This window comes from Sus scrofa, chromosome 3, assembly GCF_000003025.6.
Source record: "Sus scrofa isolate TJ Tabasco breed Duroc chromosome 3, Sscrofa11.1, whole genome shotgun sequence".
Lineage (NCBI taxonomy): Eukaryota > Metazoa > Chordata > Mammalia > Artiodactyla > Suidae > Sus > Sus scrofa.
Genome location: NC_010445.4, coordinates 77,784,146 through 77,804,461, shown reverse-complemented (window position 1 = coordinate 77,804,461; position 20,316 = coordinate 77,784,146). Strand labels below are relative to the sequence as shown.

Genomic DNA, 20,316 nt, shown 5'->3' with positions numbered 1-20,316 from the left:
AATGCTGGAGAGGGTGTGGAAAAAAAGGAACCCTCCTGTTGGTGGGAATATAAACTGGTGCAGCCACTATGGAGAACAGCATGTAGGGTCCTTAAAAACCAAAAATAGAACTACCATATGATCCTGTATTCCCACTCCTGGGTATATATCTGGAGAAAATAATTCAAAAATATACATGTACCCCAGGGTTCACTGCATCAGGATTTACAACAGCCAAGAAATGAAGCAACCTAAATACCCACTGACAGATGAATTGATAAAAGATGTGCTATATTTATACAATGGAATATTAGCCATAAAAGGAATTAAATGCCACCTGCAGCAACATGGAAGGACCTAGAGATTACCATAGCAAGTGAAGTAAGCCAAACAAAGATAAATATCATGATATTGCTTATATGTGGAATCTAAAAAAAAAAAATGATAAACTCATATGCAAAACAGACCCACAGACAGAGAAAACAAACTTATGCTTAACAAAGGAGGAAAAGCAGGGGAGAGGGATAAATTAGGAGTTTGGTATGAACATATACACACCACTATACATAAAATAACCAATAGGGACCTACTGTATAGCACAGGGAGCTATACGTAATATGTAATAACCTACAAGGGAAAAGGATCTGAAAAAATAGATTATATGTATGTAAAACTGAATTACATTGCTGTACACCTGAAACTAACGCAATATTGTAAATCAATTGTATTTCAATAAAAAAGGAATTGGTTCAGTTAGAATGCATAATCCAAAAAAACAAAGAAATAATGAAGTGCAATGTACTTATCTCTGTTTCAACAAACAAAACATGGGAATTTAACTGAATCTTTGTGACTCAAGTTCATGAAAATCTAGAATATTAGAGGACACAGGGAACCAAGGTTCTAGTACCAGATTTATCAATCAGTAAGCTACTACCTAACAAAGCCTTGGTTTTTCACCTGTAACTTAATTGTCAAGATCCCTTCTATATTTTTATTAATAGTTATACAGTAACACGATGTAGCACAACTTCAGGAAATACTAAAGTGGGTGGATCTTAATTTCCCTTTCAATCTTGGCTGTCTTCATTGCCTTTCCTAACCAATAATACGCTCCAAACCTTGAATTTCTGGATGACATACTTTCTGGCTATTATTGATATTTCTTCTCTTTTCTCTGGGATAATCCTTCTGTTCTCTTCTGACATCATCCATGGGTTTTCTCATGTCAACCTTCTAATCGTTGTTACTTTTTAGAGTATTTCCACTTCTCCCATTTTTGCCTTTCCAGCCAATGAAAACACATTTTCTGATTAAATAAATGGCTTCTGTAACCTCCATTCTTTGGGTGGTTTCTGTTAATGCTCCTACTCAGACTGTTTTAGTAGCTTAACAGTTCAGAGTTCTAACAGTTTTCTATAATTATGTAAGAAATAGTTTTTGAGCATCCACATGTGCCAGGCACCATGACAGGCCTTTATTATCTTGGGAAAGAATCCCTTCAACATGTTCCATCATTAAAGTGGGGGAAGCAGCAGATATGACACCAAGAGCACAGGCAAAACAAAACCAAAAATAAACAAGTGGGACACACTAAGAAGCTTCTACACAGCAAAGGAAATAATCAATGGAATGAAAAAGCAACATGTGGAACAGGAGAAAATATTTGCAAAACCATATATATGATAAAGGATTAACCTCCAAAATACATAAGAAACTCATAACTCAATAGTAAAAATAAACTAATAATCTGATTTAAAAATGGGCTAAGGACTTGAATAGGCATTTCTCTAAAGACCATATACAAATGGCCAACAAGTACATGAAAAAATGCCCAATGTCACTAGTCATCAGAGAAATGCAAATCAAAACCACAGAGCTATCACTTCACAGCTGTCAGGTGGGCTATTAACAAAAAACAAGAGACAGCAAAGTATTGGTGAGGAGGTAGAGAAACTGGAATCCTTGCCCACTGTGGGTGGAAATCTAAAATGGTTGCAGCCACTAAGGAAAGCAGGACTAGCATGTGATCCAGCAAGTCCATTTCTGGGCATTATCCAAAAGAACTGGAATCAGTATCTTGAAGAGATATTAGCACCCCCTTGTTCATTATAGCACCTCACAGGAGTCAAGAAGTAGAACAACCTATATGTTTGACAGATAAATGGATAAATGTGTCTATTTATACTCATACATATACATTACATATATCCACAAGACACACACTGGAATACTACTCAGTCTTAAAAAAGAAGGAAATTCTGCAATACGTGGATGAACTTTGAAGACATTATGCTAAATGAAATAAAAACTCTGACACCTATGGTCAATTAATCTTTGACAAGGGAGGCAAGAACATAAAATGGGAAAAAGAAAGTCTACTCAGCAAGCATTGCTGGGAAACCTGGACAGCAACATGCAAAGCAATGAAACTAGAACACACCCTCACACCATGCACAAAAATAAACTCCAAATGGCTGAAAGACTTAAATATACGACAGGACACCATCAAACTCCTAGAAGAAAACATAGGCAAAACACTCTCTGACATCAACATCATGAATATTTTCTCAGGTCAGTCTCCCAAAGCAATAGAAACTAGAGCAAAAATAAACCCATGGGACCTCATCAAACTGAAAAGCTTTTGCACAGCAAAGGAAACCAAAAAGAAAACAAAAAGACAACTTACAGAATGGGAGAAAATAGTTTCAAATGATGCAACTGACAAGGGCTTAATCTCTAGAATATATAAACAACTTATACAAGCCAACAGCAAAAAAACCAATCAATCAATGGAAAAATGGGCAAAAGACCTGAATAGACGGTTCTCCAAGGAAGATACACAGATGGCCAGCAAACACATGAAAAAATGCTCAACATCGCTGATTATAAGAGAAATGCAAATCAAAACTACCATGAGATACCACCTCACACCAGTCAGAATGGCCATCACTAATAAATCCACAAATAACAAGTGCTGGAGGGGGTGTGGAGAAAAGGGAACCCTCCTGCACTGTTGGTGGGAATGTCAACTGGTACAGCCACTATGGAGAACAGTTTGGAGATACCTTAGAAATCTATACATTGAACTTCCATATGACCCTGCAATCCCACTCTTGGGCATCTATCTGGACAAAACTCTACTTAAAAGAGACACATGCAGCCACATGTTCATTGCAGCACTATTCACAATAGCCAAGACATGGAAACAACCCAAATGTCCATCGACAGAGGATTGGATTCGGAAGAGGTGGTATATATACACAATGGAATACTACTCAGCCATAAAAAAGAATGACATAATGCCATTTGCAGCAACATGGATGGAACTAGAGAATCTCACACTGAGTGAAACGAGCCAGAAAGACAAAGACAAATACCATATGATATCACTTATAACTGGAATCTAATATCCAGCACAAATGAACATCTCCTCAGAAAAGAAAATCGTGGACTTGGAGAAGAGACTTGTGGCTGCCTGATGGGAGAGGGAGGGAGTGGAAGGGATCGGGAGCTTGGGCTTATCAGACACAACTTAGAATAGATTTACAAGGAGATCCTGCTGAATAGCATTGAGAACTATGTCTAGATACTCATGCTGCAACAGAACAAAGGGTGGGGGAAAAAATGTAATTGTAATGTATACATGTAAGGATAACCTGACCCCCTTGCTGTACAGTGGGAAAATAAAAAAACAAAACAAAACAAAACAAAAAACAAACAAAAGAAAGACAAACACCGCATGACAAATACTTAAATGAAAGAATGACATTGCTTCCTGAATGTGAATCTTTCTGGTTGCAGAACCAGAAGTGACTGAGTTTCTGCAGCAGAGGATTTGTTGCTACTTCCCAGGCAGCTGCATGGATCTTGTAACTGATCACGTTCGCCTACTGAATAACCTACTAAACACCTTTGCATTATATTTATTTGTGACTCACTTTTAAAAAGTTCCAGGCCTTCGTTAAATCTATTTGTGTACTCATGTCACTTACGGTTCTCATTTTACTACAAGGCCCAAATCTTTTTTTTCTCTTTTGCTTTTCAAAAAAAGTTTTACTATTGATGTTTAATATTCTTAATTATAATTTTTATAAGCCACCTTAAATCATTTTTGAAAAATTATTTAAAATTGACTATAAGATACTTCAAATTCCATTAAAAAGTGTGTGTGTGGTGGTGGGGGGGAGACAGCAAAATGTGGTGACTGTGTACACAGGTATGGAGCAAGACACCCAAGGTTCAAATTTTGAGCCCTCCAGTTATGAGCCATGTGAAACTTAGGTAAATTACTAGACATTGCTGAGCCTGGTTTCTATTGTAAAATAGAGACAACAGAGCCTATCTCATAGGATTATTTTGAGTTTTAAATAATATCAGTGATATAGTTAGGTGATGCTTTTTAAACAGTGCTCGACACACAGCAAACACTCAAATATTAGCTGTGAGGAATTTTAGGCTATAGTTTAACTCTAACACACATAGCTGGGTTTATAATCTAATGTCAGCCTAAACAAACCAGCATTCCCATCATATCGTCTAACAGAATGTTTGGACACGACATCTTATAATGATAACTAGGAAAACCCTTTTGATCTTCTTTACTGCATTTTCTGCTGACAATATTATCAAATACAGGCATATTTCCTTACAGGAAGCTGAATATTAAAATCTGGACTTTTAAAATAGGTTCAAGAATTCTTTGCTTTCCATTAACATTTAAATATGAAATTTTTTTAAAACCAAACACAACTGTGCTCTGCCACTGCCAGAGAGGATCTGAAGCAGCAAAACATGAAACTTCAATACAACTGAGAACTTTCTTTAAAAAAAGGTAAGAGCAAAGGAAAAAGGTGTATATGAGTGGGAAGGGAGAGAAACTGTACCATGTTGGCTGAAGGAAATTACTGCAGTTGAAAATAGGACTTCATTTCCTCAGAGAGCAGCCAAAGCAAAGAAAGAAACATGAGAGGTATCCCAACTCTCCATTTCAATGAAAGGAAGCTGGCCATTCATCAGGAGGAATGCTTTTTTGTTTCTAAACTAGCATAGGGTACGTGGAGAACACGATCCAAATTAAGCAATTTAAAAGACAAAAGTAGAGACGGTTTTTGGTCAATATCTTGTCTAAGAGGAGTCTCAATCTCACGTCCATGACTAAATTCCACCATACCCCCTGCCGCAAAAAACAAAAACAAAAACAAAAAACCAAAAAACCCTGTTCTCAGAATCTTCTCTACTTCATCAGATGATAATCCGACACTTCTGGTTGCTCAGGCTAAGTAAGCCAAGTCATCCTTGACTTCTCTTCCTTCTTTCATACTCCATATCTGATCTGCCAGCAGATACTGTCAGTTTTACCTTCAAAACATAACCAGATACTGGTTACTCCTCAAAGCTCCATCACACCCACTTTGACCTAAGTCACCATCATTTCTTCCCAGGATTACTGCCAACGTCTCTAAACAGGCCTCCTGCTCCACGTCAGTCTATTTGGATCCTACTAAAATTGAAGTCTGATCATGTCATTTCTCTGCTCAAAATCCTTTTACAGGACCAGCATCTCACTCAGAATTAAAGCCAAGTCTCAGGAAACCCTCTAAGATCTAGTTTTCATCCTCGTGCCCCACACCCTGTCACTTTACCTCTTGGACTCCTCCTATTATTACACCACATGGTCACACTGGCCTTTTTGCTGTTACAGACATATTCTAAGCATGCCTCTGTTGTCAGGACCCTCGTAATCACTGTTTCCTCTGCCTAATGGTGTCAGAATGGCCCAATGGTCAAAGGTGCCAGACTCAAGCTTCTGCTTCCCTCTGCCTAAACGAATGTTCTTCTCCTTCGGTTCCTTTAGATCTTTAGCTCCTTTTGCCATCCTGTTTAATATTGCAAACACTCCACACATTCGCACATACCACATTTCGTATCTCTTTTCTGCTTTTTTGATCCCTTCAGCACCATTCATTATCTTTCATACTGTACCTTTTAATTTTCTCAAATTCACTTCCATTTTTCCCACTAGAATATAAATCCTATGAAGGCAAGGTTTTTTTTTTTTGTCCCCCCCCCCCATTATATCACTCAGTGTTTAGAATGGCTTGGTGCACAGTGGGATATTCAAATATCTGTTGTAAGCATGTCTATGTAAAATTTGAGAGCATGGCCTTAAAGCATACTTATACGAGTAATTCTGAAAGTGGGAATAGGAGATGGAATATAATTCAGTTATATAGTATTGTGGTGATCTGATTTGCTACAGGGTTAATGCTTAGAACCATCTTATAAACCAAAGAATGGATGATAGATCTCTCACCCAGTGATCTCTGAATTGGGGTAGCACAAGATCATCCCTTGGGTTAAGGGGCCAACATGTTGGAATTAGATTATCTCATAAACTTAAAGAAATAAGAGATGCACTTTCATTGCTGCCCTCACTTAGATTATATGTCAGAAGGTCATGCATCGCACATGGTTCTTGGGGTCCTGGAGAGTGTAGTGGGAGTACTCATGTTAGATGTAATTATATATCTACATTATTACTCCTATCCTGTTTCACATGTACTAGAATATTTTTATATGATGAAAGTAAGCAATCACAGCTTCAAGAAGATAGCTTGGTGAAAGATTTCTCTTTCTAGATATTTACCCTGTTTTGTTTCCTGACCCTAACATTTTGGATGAAGGGAAATTTAATTCCCTGTACAAATTAAGGAACGTTTAGATATTAAGATCACTCTGATAGAAGTTCTGGCTGTGGCTCAGCAGAAATGAATATGACTAGTATCCATGAGGACACAGGTTCAATCCCCGGCCTTGCTCAGTGGGTTAAGGATCCGGTGTTGCTGTGAGCTATGATGTAGGTTGCAGACGTGGCTTGGATCTGGCATTGCTGTGGCTGGGGCATAGGCTGGTTGCTACAGCTCCAATTCGACCTCCAGCCTGGGATCCTCCATATGTCATGGGTGCAGCCTTAAAAGACAGGACAAAAAAAAAAAAAAAAAAAAAAAAATCACTCTGATTAAAGAATTAAGCGATAAAGTTACCTTTCTTGAGAATGCACTTAGAATACTGACATTCCCTTCATAAAACTGTGTAAAAGTATTCCATTAGGCATTGGCAAAATGACAAATTAAAATGCTTGAACAGAAAAACATCTTATGATTTAAATTATCTGAGTTTTCAAAACTTAAATTTGATAGAAAATGAACCAGATTTTTCTCAGTTGGTAAGAGGAAATTTAGGCTCATTGGGAAGAAGCTGAACCTCTTATGATCACTAAGGCACTATGTAAACAGTCTACTATGCAACTTGCAAAGAGCCAACTCTACAACAGGGCTTAACTCAGAAAAAGCCTCAATTATTCAACCACTAAAGAAGTTTCCTTATTAATAAGGTAGAGATGCTTTCCCAAGAGAACCAGAGATTCAAAGTGTGACATTAAATGCAAACTCCTCCTCTATTTCAAGAGAATATTTTTGGAGTGTGGGCTAGGTTTGTCCACAAGTTTTCACTTCTGGTTTCCCATTCTCAGCTATGCAAAAATGAACTCACAGAGACAAATTCAAGTATCTATTTTGAAAAGTATTTACTTAGTTTGAATAAATTAATTGCAAATAAAAATTAGCTACAATATATAGCCAGAATAGAAATGACTAGAACAAATACAACACAGGACTTGATTTCCTTGCATTAGTCACAAAGCATGTGACAATCTGGAAAACTTCAAAATCAATTATATTTCTTTGAAAAAGGGGTAACAGCAGTTACTGATACATCACAACTAGTCAACTTATAATACAAGTTTCCTGACATGCATTTCCTGAGTGAACCCAAATGATCATTTTTTTTTTGAAAAAACAAGGAAATTCTGACAAGTTGAAGTAAAATAAAATAGTTCATGACTTCTAAGCAACAGATTTTGATTTTTTTAAAAACTAAAGAAAATTCAGAACAGCATTGTAATAGGATAAATTAAAGCTATGCTACCATATACAAAAATTTGCTAGTCAATTAAGTACTATACAACTTTTTGAACTAAAGGAAAATAAATCAAAAGATTAAAAAATATGATTCTGTGTAATCTAAAAGGGTACTGATTTCTACAAGTGTCACAAAGGGTTTGATGTAGTGCAACTGTCTATACTTTCCTGGTGGTGTGTTTAAAAAAGGGGGGGAGGGGAGAAAGAAGAAATGTTTTCTTGCTTCTGAAAGCAAAGAACTTATTGGAATTAGAGAATAAACTGACCATGCAAGTGTGTCCCTCCACTTGGCTGTCACGGGTGCTCATCTGCCAACCATACATTTCCTTGAGTCCCACTGTGGCAACTCTATTAGGATTGAAGCCCACAGTTAAGGCTGGTCTGTTAGATTAAAAACAAAAGAGCATTGTCGTCTTTTGACCCTTTATATCTCTCTAAATGTCTTCACACCTGGATAAAGCCAAATACAGGACAGTAAATTAATTAAGCATTTTTTTTTTTTAAAGCAAATCAAGTCACTCTCCTTGTTAATTTATGCTTTTTCTCGTGGGAATGATTTTTTTTCCCTAGAAACAGTGAACAGATGAACCACAGTTTATATCTAAAAAACAAACTTGCCAAATGTTGCCAATACTAAAAACAGATTAGTTATTGTGGGAGAAAAATAGATAATCTAGATTAAATTGCATATTCAAAGGAGCATATAAAATGTTTCTTAGCATTAAATTTTTGTTATAGTACTACACTCGGGAGAAACATTAAGGAAAAAAATCTTTCCCGATTATCTTCAATGCGGTTAAAAACAAACACTTCTTACACAATGGTAATTAATATGAATTTGGTTTTACAAAGTATTCTAACTTACCAAATTTCATACTTAAGTGGGGGTGGGGAGAGAGGCTCTCTTGTCCGTCTTCCTAACCTTGCAAATCCTTGAGCTACGCTTGCTAAACTACCATTCACACCAAGAGTGTGAGACCATCGTCACCATGCTACTCTACAAAGAACATTCTAAGATAGTTTCTATAATAAAGATAAATAGAAAAAAGTTAATATACATGTTGCTGTATTTTACAATGTTTGCAACAAACTGTAAACTAACATAGTTTGAACCAACAATACCCTCAGTTATACAAAACAATTTTTCAACACTGAGGATGGGTGATTCAAAAACACTAAAATGAAGGCATCAAATTAGACTATGTTTTTTTCTCCTCAAAATATATTTTCAAAACTCAGAATTCGTAAGTCTGCTTTTTCGGAAATCCCTTTGCTTGAGTTTCGCAGATTTTTGCTCAGAAATCGCTACTGTTTATTACAAATGCTTAAAAAAATTCTTCATCTTAATGCAAATGACCAGAGCAGAAAAACTTGTGATGTGGACAACAGGTTGGAAAACCCAAATCACTTAGCTTATAAATTTATAATGCAGTCCTGGAGGACAAGAGTCTGTTAGTCCAGAGGTCCTTGGAAAATGAGTCTGATGTAGCCTTGTTCACCAGCCAACTGATGTGCACAAAAGGGACAGGCTGCATGGAAAGTGTGAGTACCATGAGGAAGCGGGATCTGGGACCAATAGGCAGTTGTCTTCTCTGAACACACATGCCCACAGGGGCTAAACGCATGGGTTGGAGGGCCGGCGTCCACATAAAATCCAGCTTCACATCCAAGCCACAGAGGGACATAGGGACCAACAGACCTACACATAGGACATTCACGATCTTTTCCATCACGTTCTTCTTTGTTTCCCCAGTTATGATAGCCATGCACATGGCCGCAGTTTAGATACACCCATGGTTGTTTTTCATCAACGACATCTTTCCTCTTCATACTAGGAAATGCTAGTGTGTTGAACCCTACAGGGCACTGAGGTCGTGCTGCATTGATTTCCTGTCTTAAAGCTTCCAGATGCTTCACTGTAGGAGTGTGGGAAAGGCCTTCTGCAGTACGCCACAGCAATGTTGCACCACAGAGGTCAATTAATGAGCCATCTTGAAGTTGATTGGTTTCAATTTCCACCTAGAGGAAACAAGAATCAAAAAACACATTCACCCACTGAGTTTTGGATACTTACACAAGAGTTTTGGTCTTATGTACTCCTTACTCAGGAATCGAGACTTCCTCTGGTTGTTTATTCAAGAAATTCTAATGGTAGCCATGAAAAATACAAGTTTGAAAATCAAGGATAAAACGCTGAGCAGCAACATACTTCTTTTCAGCCTTACAGTAAAGACTACTTATGATCAAAACACCTGGCTAATCAGTAAGTTTATTATTTCCAAATGGGTAAGTATCCTGTCAAAGATATTCAAAAACAAGTAGAAAATATAGAGTGCTGTTTAATTTGGGAAAGCTTAGATTTTAAAATACATTAACATAATACAGAAGAAGGATAAAAAGAATCTCCTAACTGAGACACTAAGATATTATCCTCCTGGTTTAGTATTTGGTAGTCAGCGCTTGATACAGTTAGGACTCTGTGTCAACAAATGATTTAACAGTTTTTGGAAATACGTAATGCATTCAGTCCAACTTTGAGTTTACTGCAGTTAAATAAGAAGCTCTATGTCTGTACTTACCATTTTTCCTCTCTGCTGAGCTGACCTGGTTTCACGCAGGCTGAATACATTTCCACACACTGATATTTCTCTCCATATTCCAGGCTTGGAGTCTTCTGTGAACCCATTGCGTGGATGCATAACAAGAACACCATTAGTGGTCAAGCCATCCATCTGTCCATCTGATGTCTTCCATTTGGCAGCCTTCTCCTGGGAGGGAAAATAGTGAGCTCTGTTTATTTTAACTGGGAAAGAGAAGTGGTCATAAAACAATACAACATTTAGGAATAAAGCCTTTTACCCCAAGAAAGATGTTTTTTGATGAGTCAAATCCTGCAGCATAAATCCGTGCTGTAAAGGGGGGATTCCGTTCACATATGATTCTACAGGCAAATCTTGATATGGTGCTTTGCACTGACTGTGTATCAGAATTACTCTGACTTCCAGGAACTGTATCGGTTACTACAAAATCAATGGGACTTTCAGTCGACCGCCCAATCTAAGGGAAAAAGAAATATCTATAAACCTATTCAGAAGAACACAGTGGAAAATCCATTTAAGAGACAAAGGCATAAAAAGGTGAAATCATCAGGCCTTTGAAATTTCTAATGCTCAAACTTACTGTACTTAACTCTGGGAGCATCTATACCCTTGAAAACTAACCTGTCGGATTTCCTCTGATGTAGTAATCACTTAGAGCACAGAATTAAGGAAATTATGACCCAGAATATAAGAAAACCTCAGGGAATGAAGATTTTAGGATGGCTGAGATTTTTAGGTGGCTGCAGACTTTACCTCTTTGGACAGAAATATATCTATCATGTATTCCTACAGTTTCCTTAAAAGAATATAATGAACATGTAAGTAAATCTTTCATACGTTAAGTAAATCTTTCATGATGACTCCAGGACATTACACTCTGAATACCATTTGTACTAAACTGAAATGCAGTGATGTCTTCAATAAAGGTGTTGTACAAGAACACCGATCTTTATGTTAAAAGGCTTACACAGCCATGCTCTGAAGTCTTATGTATACTTTACAGATTTTCTTATGTCTTTTTTGTCAGGATGTCAACTACCATTTCTTGCTGTTGGGCATACTTGTCTCTAGAAGTAACCAGTTACTCTAATCTTACTAAGGGCTGAAGAATCAAATATCAAACTTCAAAGAATAAGCATTTCAAAAGATTCTTGGTGACTGCCTAAGGGATTCTCCAGCACAGAAAAGGAATTTCAGTGTGGGAACTTTGTGGCATTCACTTTATATGCCTTCATGTCCTTTTTGTTTTCTTCCTGGTTCTAGGCCCTATTTCAGAGAGACAAGGTTCTCCAAACGAAAGTTCCAGTGGGTGAGGTGTCAGTGTATTAAAAACATCTTCAGAGGTACTAGCCAGTAAAATAAACTAACTTCATTTTGAAAGATTAGTTGAAAATAGGAAATCAGTGGACTAGATGACGAAAGTGACAAGTTCACAGAGTTTTAAAATAAATACTTAGAAATCAGTTCATTAATATATTTGTTATAAAGCAGCACCATAAAAATTAAAAAAAAAAAACATGGTCACTGAGAAAAAATACTGACCCTCTACAAAGAGGACAACTCTTAAAAGTCATTCTTTGCATAGTCGAGCTTTAAGGATTCCTCACATCAGCATGCTTTTAGATAAAACTCTTCAGCACTTCTATCCTTCTATCAAGTATAAAGTCTTAATTTTGTTTGCATAGTTTTAGGGGGAAATTGGTTGATTAACCAATGTAACACGGGGTTTCCCTTTTATTTTTAAGAACATGATATCCGAAAGAAAATGGTCTCAGACCTTTGGAACTAAAAACATTTCCACTATTCCAAGAAATTCAGTATTCCATGAAAAAGGTTGTGCAGAGAGAGTGACTTTAAAGAGATATGACTACAGCAAAGATGCCTCCAGGCCTTTTCACCTTCACTTAATCTTATTAAAAAAAAAAAAAAAAAAAAAAACAGGAGTTCCCGTCATGGTGCAGTGGTTAACGAATCCGACTAGGAACCATGAGGTTGCCGGTTCGCTCCCTGCCCTTGCTCAGTGGGTTAACGATCCGGCGTTGCCATGAGCTGTGGTGTAGGTTGCAGACGCGGCTCGGATTCCGCATTGCTGTGGCTCTGGCGTAGGCCAGTGGCTACGGCTCCGATTTGACCCCTCGCCTGGGAACCTCCATATGCCGCGGGAGCGGCCCGTATAGCAAAAAGACAAAAAATAAAAAATAAATAAATAAACAAAACCAAAAAGCCATTAGGAAGCAATTAGAAGAGCAACACTATCAGGAACTTTATGTCCTATTTATGTTTGTTTCAAAAAACCCCCTAAGAGTTTATAAAACCCAATTATTAAGGGAGACGATATCATGAATACCATGAATTGTGCTTACATCTTTGGGTCTGGCTATCCTATCATCTATCAGTTTATAAAACCATCAACACTGAGTTAGTACAATGAATGAGAAAAATAAAAACCTGTACTGCTCCAGGAGCTTTGACCAAATATATGCTGAGAAATAAGTATGACTTCACATATATATATGTGAATAGATAGAAACTGCCTATACTTCAAGTTGCCTAGAGGAGAGTGAGAACAGCAAAAAAAAAATTCATAAATATGTGCAAAGAATCTCTTAGCTTCCTTTTTTGGCATAAAATAGCTAACAATAATTATGATAGCTACTAATATTAATAGCTAAGTGTTTACCTGGCAAAGTTCTGGGCACTTTAGAGGTACTAACACATCTAAGCCTTGAGTAGGCATCTGAGGGAAGTTCTATTATCTGCACTTTATAGGAGGAAACTGAGGCAGAGAGTGACTAAGTAATGTTTACCAGTTCTGATTTCAGAGCCCATCTCTTAACCATTCTACACAGACTTCTATACATGAAGTTTAGAAATCAATATACATTTTCATAAAATACATTAAAATATGATAATCCTTAATCTGACCATAGCAAAAGTCACTTACAAAATGTTTTTAACTTTTTTGTTTTTAAGGAAAAAACCTCCAAACTTAGATGTTTTAATACCTGAAACATATCAGTGTTGCTGTCATGAGTATATTCAACCACCACTGTCTGGGCCCGAGATAAGGTATATGATATACTATGCTGGTCCTTGTTGCTTATTGCCTAGGAAAGAAAAGATTAATACCAAAAATTAGCAGGTAGGTCAATCAAATCAGATCTTTTCCTATTTACCACAAATGTGACATATTTTACCCCTGAAATTTAGGGTACAGATAAACAACCACTGCATAACCTCAGTTATGACAGTGGATTCTCAGGTTGAGTGGGGTGCAGAAAAATATAGGCAGATCTTTTTTTTTCTTTTTTCAGCCACACTCTGGAAATTCTAGAGCCAGGGACTGAAGTCCAGTCACAGCTGCGACCTAGGCCACAGCTGTGGCAACGCCAGATCCTTAACCCAATGTGCCCGCCCAGGGATCAAACTCACGCTACCGCAGAGACAACATTGGATCCTTGACCTGTTGTACCACAGCAAGAACTCCAACAGACCTCAGTTTATTACACTTTGCAAATACTGCATTTTTTACAAATTGAAGGTTTGTAACAACTCTGCACTGTCAGATGATGGTTAGCATTTTTTAGCAATATTTTTAAATTAAGGTATATAATTTTTTAGACATAATCCTTTTAGCATGCTTAGTAGAATACAGCATACTGTAAACATAACTTATATGCACTGGGAAACAAAAAACTTCGTGTGACTTGCTTTATTATGGTGGTCTGGAACTGACCCTGAAACATATCTAAGGTATGCTTGTATTCTGAAACAATTATAGAGTAGGAACATGAGTTCACTGTATAAAAATATTCTAAAATCTGAGTCTCTCTTTTAAGTATTTCAAATAATAAGGTAATCAAAGCCAAATCCCATGTAGAAACTGAAAGCAGTACTCAGTACTGCTCTGATAAAGGAGAAAATACAAAAATTTTGCAAGATAAGAGGAACTTTTTTATTTATTGCTTTTATTGTAGTTTACAATGTGTTAATTTCTGCTGCACAACAAAGTGATTCAGTTATACACACACACATATACACATTTTTTAAAAAAATATTCTTCTCCATTATGGTTTATCATAGGATCTTGACTATAGTTCTCTGGGATACACAGTAGGACCTCGCTATATATTATAGCTTACATCTGCTAACCCCAACCTCCCACTCTATCCCTCCTCCAAACCCCTCCCCCGTGGCAACCACATGTCTGTAAGAGGAATTGTATTTTTAAAGTAACTCAAAGAGGTATAGAGTTAACAAATAAGCAGAATTAACTGGTTTACCTAACCATTCTGTGACTCTATAGATGACAAATATTTGCCATATGCTGGGCTAGATACATAAAAATTCATAGAATGATTAAATATACCAAAAGGAAATGGATATATTGCTTACGACTGTACTTCTGACTTAGGCTAAACTCAAAACATTGCTAAAAAGAACTTTTCAGTTTTGTTTTCAGGCGTTTTCTATGTATATGAGTTGCTGATAAAATCAGAGGGGGAAAAACCTGCACAAAGGAAATGGAAACAGGTTGCATGAAAGGAAAACAGATTAAAAAAAAAAAGAAGGAAAACAGACATAAAAGAATGACTGTATGCAGCAAAGAGGCTAAATGAAAACTCTTTCTTAACTAGAATGTTGGCATTATAAAATTTTACTTGGTTTCAATTTGCAGCTAATCTGTAATAGAAAAAGCCTTAAAATAATAGCTTTAAGATAATTTAAGATTGCGAAATTTTCAAATATACAAAGAGAAGAAGCAAACACCTGGGTACTAACTACCCACCTTTATCAATCTGACTAATGCCATTTGCTTCGAGTTTTTGAAAAGAAATTAAACTACAGATATAATGAAGGCTGCTTACATGTTCCCCTACTCTCCTCTCCATGGAGGTATCCAACCTCAAGAGTGCAGTGTAGGTCATTCCCATGCATGTACTCAACATGTTTTAGTACACATTTATGTGTTCTTAAACATTACAAAATGGTTTCAAAGGGTTAAAAACCTATAATTACTTTAACTCAGCATTAAGCTGCTGACTTTCCAATGAAATAACTGCTCAGTCTTTTAGAAGTTCATTCTTAATGTTGAAACGGATTTAAAAACACAGGTTTTATGTACTTTGGGATAGTAATCCCTGCTTTGTTTTTTAAACTATTGAGCCTACTCATAGATTAAGAGTAAGAACTATATGGAGTTCCCGTCATAGCTCAGTGGTTAACGAATCTGACTAGGAATCATGAGGTTGCGGGTTTGATCCCTGGCCTTGCTCAGTGGGTTGGGGATCCGGCATTGTCGTGAGCTGTGCAGACGTGGCTCAGATCCTGCATTGCTATGGCTCTGGTGTAGGCCGGTGGCTACAGCTCTGACTCGACCCCTAGCCTGGGAACCTCCATATGCTGCGGGAGCAGCCCAAGAAATGGCAAAAAGACAGAAAGAATAAGAACTATATCAAGTTCTCACTTGACTGGAAAGCAGGGTTTAACTACACTTGCCAGGTGTACACTTCCCAGACTAAACAATTTGTTTTCTCCATGACTTCATTACCGCATTCCTCCAAAATTTAGAGCAAAGAGTCAATCGTTGATCCCTAAGATTCTTGTTGCCTAGTAAAGATGAAAAGGAGCCAACACTGAAAACACTAAGAGCATGACAGTAAAAAATATGAAGAAAAGTACAGAATAGGAAATTACAGAAGTAAGGAGTAGAAAGATTTTCCCTCTGATAGTGGTTCTTGACCAGAGGTAACATTAGTTGTGTAAGGGGCATTTGGAAACACGTAGGTGCATTTTTGGCTGTCGCAATGAATGAGGGCTTAAATGGCATTTACCGGGTAGGGACCAGGAATATTAAATATCCTACGACATGCAGGACAGTCCTGCATAAAGAAAAACTGGCACACCCAAAATGCCAAGAGCACTTCCGTGGGGAAATTCTGGAAAAGAAACTTCTCAGATTGGATCAACAAACCTTTCACTTCCACCACCTGCTTATTATTTATCAGCACATCCCTCTCTGCAAAGGAGCAGAAAGAAAACACCTGAAAGAAATGATTCCTTTTTTACATTCACTAGCTCTCAGGCAGTAAGAGACTGAGACCTACTCAAGGCATGAGGACTCTGTAGATGCCACACGGGATATAAACAAAGCCAAAAATCTAACTCATTTCAGGAATTGGAGCTCTGACATGAAACAAAGCACTATATGCCAATTTCTCTCTCCCGTGTATTTAACATACAAAGATATACATCAGATGGTATAATATTAATGTCCATTCTGGGGCAGCTTAGCTAAAGATATAGGTACTTCCAGAAGTCAAAAAAATTGTGTAATTTTTATTCACTCACCACAGACTCAAATTCAGTCTGTGCTATAAAATTGGAAGTAGAGGAATTCACAGGAAATGTAAAGATATGAAATTCCCACTTATTGTCTATCACTCTAGGAAAAGCCCAAGTTTTCTGAAATGGTGGCCCTGCTCCAGGAGATTTTGGTTGGGAAATAAAAATGGCCCTAGAAGCATTAAAGAGGCCATGAGACTGAGAAGTTATAGACACAAGTAGGTATTTGCTTTCATAGCTATGATTCCATTTAATAAATTATTGAGGTCTACTGTGGTCAAGGCACTATCCTAAAAGCTGTGAGGGTCATAAATAAAAAGTAAATAAAAAACAAGCACATTAACAAAATCTCTGATAAAGATCCTTGGTTAAAAAAAAAAATTACCTCATCCAAACATGCTTCTAGTACCTGAATACACATATTATGCACCACATTCCTTCAGCAGCCCAGGTGGGCCGCTCCAGTACCAATGGGAACGCCCTATTTCCCAGGGCAAACAGCTGCATGGTTTTAAATATTAGATAAAGCCCTGGTCCGCCCAACCCACTTTTTTTTTTTTTTAAATAAGAAAAGGGACTATTTCCTTCTAATTTCCACCCACAGATCCTGGCTTGTTATAAAAGAAAAAAAAGTCCTATGCCTATCCAGATGACAGCTCTTCAAATATCCTATCTCCAAGGTGTCTTTTCCGTCCAAACAAAAGGGAACTTCTAGCAGACAATGTGACAAGAATGCAATATAAACAACATATACGAGACTTACAAGACTTTCAATATCTCTGAGTTTATTTATTTAGGTTTTTGTTTTTTTTTTTTTTTTACCTTTGCAGCCTGAGGAGTACAAGCGATATGCACAGTGCTGGGCTTCACCCCATTTGCCTTAGGTCTTTTAAACAAAGCAAACCTACTTTTCCTCCTTCCTCTATCGCCGTTTGGGAGAGATCCATTATACCTGATGAGGAGAAAAAAGTTTAGGTGATCTCTTATAAGAACCACACAATTCTAAAAGAAATGTTTTACTTTGTCTTTGAGGATCGATCCCCAACTAATTATCTATTAGCACATTATAAGTATCTCCAATTAACTTTTAGCAATTGCCGATCCCCAGACCAGCTGCCTAAGGGTAAAACAAAATGAGGTTCTTTCTGGCTACCTTCAAAGTCACAGAGAAGTACCTTTTGGATTACATAGAGCTTTGAATTATCTATATTTTCCTTCCCTTTGTTATTCAGGATAATCAAGAGCTGATTAATGGCATATCTGACTTCTTATGACTCATTCTGGTTTTTTTAAAGGTGAATGTTTGCATGTGCTAATACAACCTTTAAAAGTACAATATGATTTGTTTAAAATAGAATCTCCTTTAATTGTAAACTGAACACTTCATAAATAGCTGAACTTTTGAAATAAGGAATTTTTAGACTTAATTGTTAAGTCTCAGCTACTTGCATGTACACATTCACTTTACTTCAGCAAAACCTTTCAGACTGAACTGTAACTGAGTAGTAAACATATTTTTATTGTTCAGATCTTATGACCATTTCTCCATGATAACATATATATACCTTAAAGGTAAGCAAGTGAGCAAGGACTGAACTAACAGGAAAAAAGTTTCAAACAAAACATTTGGGTGTTTACTATGTACCAGGCACTAGGGGGTTCTATCCCACATATCTCCTCACATAAAAACGCTACAAGATTGGCAGTACTTTCCACTGTTACAGGTTAGGAATTAAGCCATTTTTCAGAGGAATTAAGTTCCCTAGAGGCTCAGAGGAATTAAGTCATTTTCTGAAGGTCACACAAGTGACACTGGCAAAGCCAGAAGTAGAATCCAGGTGTTTTTCATGCTTTTTTCACTTTTTACTGCTTCGTTGCACCATGAACCCTAGCTTAATAATAAACTCTCCTCCCTCGCCTCCCCAAAACATCTTTGATTTAATGGTTTCTCATTGATAGCTGGTTACTCTGGGGGAAATGAGGCAAGGAATGGGAACAACTTTGAGGATGGAAGAGAATATACCTGTAAAACAGCCTACATTAGTGGTTGACAAGGAAGGAAAGGGAGTTTACTCAAAGACCATCAGACATAGAAAATACACTGAACCACTATAAAGTGTAAAACATTCTGATTTCTATTGGAGAAAGCTCTTGCTAGCCTTGCCAGAAGTTCAAAGCAGCACCCCCGGCTGAAACATGAATTTTGCTATCCTAGGCTGTGTGCCCCACCTCCCCCAGACCAATGTAGGCTCCTCACTGCCCCTTCACCACTGTCCACCCAGTGCATGGCCACTTCCTCTTCTGGAGATAAGCTCTCTATTCCCACACTATGCTCCTGCAGCTCAATACTCTTTTCTAAGTAGCAATAGCACAAAACTGACAACCTTATTTAGCTTGACTTCTCCTTCTAGAGCATTAGGAAGAAGCATTATTTGCATTTTAAGACATCAAGTGGAAGATACAGAAATGACCAGTACTGCTAAAGATCAGCTGAGAAACTGCTAGGCTAAAAGAATTTAAACCATAAACTAAATTTTAAATTCTAAGTCTTCAAATGACTCATATTTCCTGCTGAAGAATTTAACTTTGAATAGTTTTTGGTAGTTAAAAACTGTCTGTCATTAATACATCAAAATCTACATGTTATGAAATTATAATATGGTAGTTACTATATAAGTTTATAATCTTTTAAATTGTTTTAGAGAACAAAATTTTATTTAATCTCAAAGGGCCTTAGATGATCTTGTTGAACTGTCGTTTTACAGAAGAGGAAACTAAGGCCCGGAATGGGTTAAGTGACTTGCCTCAGGTCATACAGCTAGCAGTTTGGGAACAAGCACTGGAATCTAGGATTCCCTGGCTTCCAGTCATGCTTGAGCCACATTATCTCCTCAGTTTCTTTTCTTTTACTTTCTTATCTGAAACAATGGACACATTCTCACTTAAAGAAGAATTTGTACCATCCTGATTCTAAAGCATGCTGTCATGTCTGCTAGAGATGCTTTTTAGGCAGGAGAGTAACAGTAGGGGGAAAGTAAATTTCACAATTTCTAGTTTCTGAGATCTGCAGTAAACAGACTGACAAGTGCATCTTAATTCTGACACTTGTGGCAAGTTTAGACTGAATCAACTGAAATAATGGATCATCATCAAAGATTGTCTGAGTTGAATGGATGATATTACTTTGGAAGCAAACAAATACCAAAGTTCTGGGCATCAGAATCATTGTATCATCTTGTTTATACACCTCTTTTCTTCAAATACAGGACCATCAACACAAAGCAACAACTACCCTGAGGTAGCTGGAACACATAAATACTAACCTAAATGAAATGACCTAATGGGGCAGGGGGTTTTGTTGTAAAGTCAGTCGAGGCAAAATTTTCCCAAGATGAGATAGGGAAGACAAA

The 20,316-nt window shown here is 37.2% G+C and overlaps 1 protein-coding gene across 3 annotated transcripts in view; it reads right to left on the bottom strand.

The window, feature by feature from the left end:
- Positions 7,551 to 20,316, bottom strand: part of PELI1 (pellino E3 ubiquitin protein ligase 1) — a 56,452-nt gene continuing 43,686 nt past the window's right edge. For all 3 annotated transcript variants that reach the window (XM_021087454.1, XM_021087456.1, XM_021087455.1), the window contains 5 exons: positions 17,729 to 17,858; positions 13,567 to 13,668; positions 10,821 to 11,018; positions 10,541 to 10,729; positions 7,551 to 9,980 (listed from right to left, as the gene is read on the bottom strand). In XM_021087454.1, the coding sequence (XP_020943113.1) occupies positions 9,414 to 9,980; positions 10,541 to 10,729; positions 10,821 to 11,018; positions 13,567 to 13,668; positions 17,729 to 17,858 (1,186 nt within the window). In that variant the 3' untranslated portion in view covers positions 7,551 to 9,413. The remainder of the gene's footprint in view (positions 9,981 to 10,540; positions 10,730 to 10,820; positions 11,019 to 13,566; positions 13,669 to 17,728; positions 17,859 to 20,316) is intronic.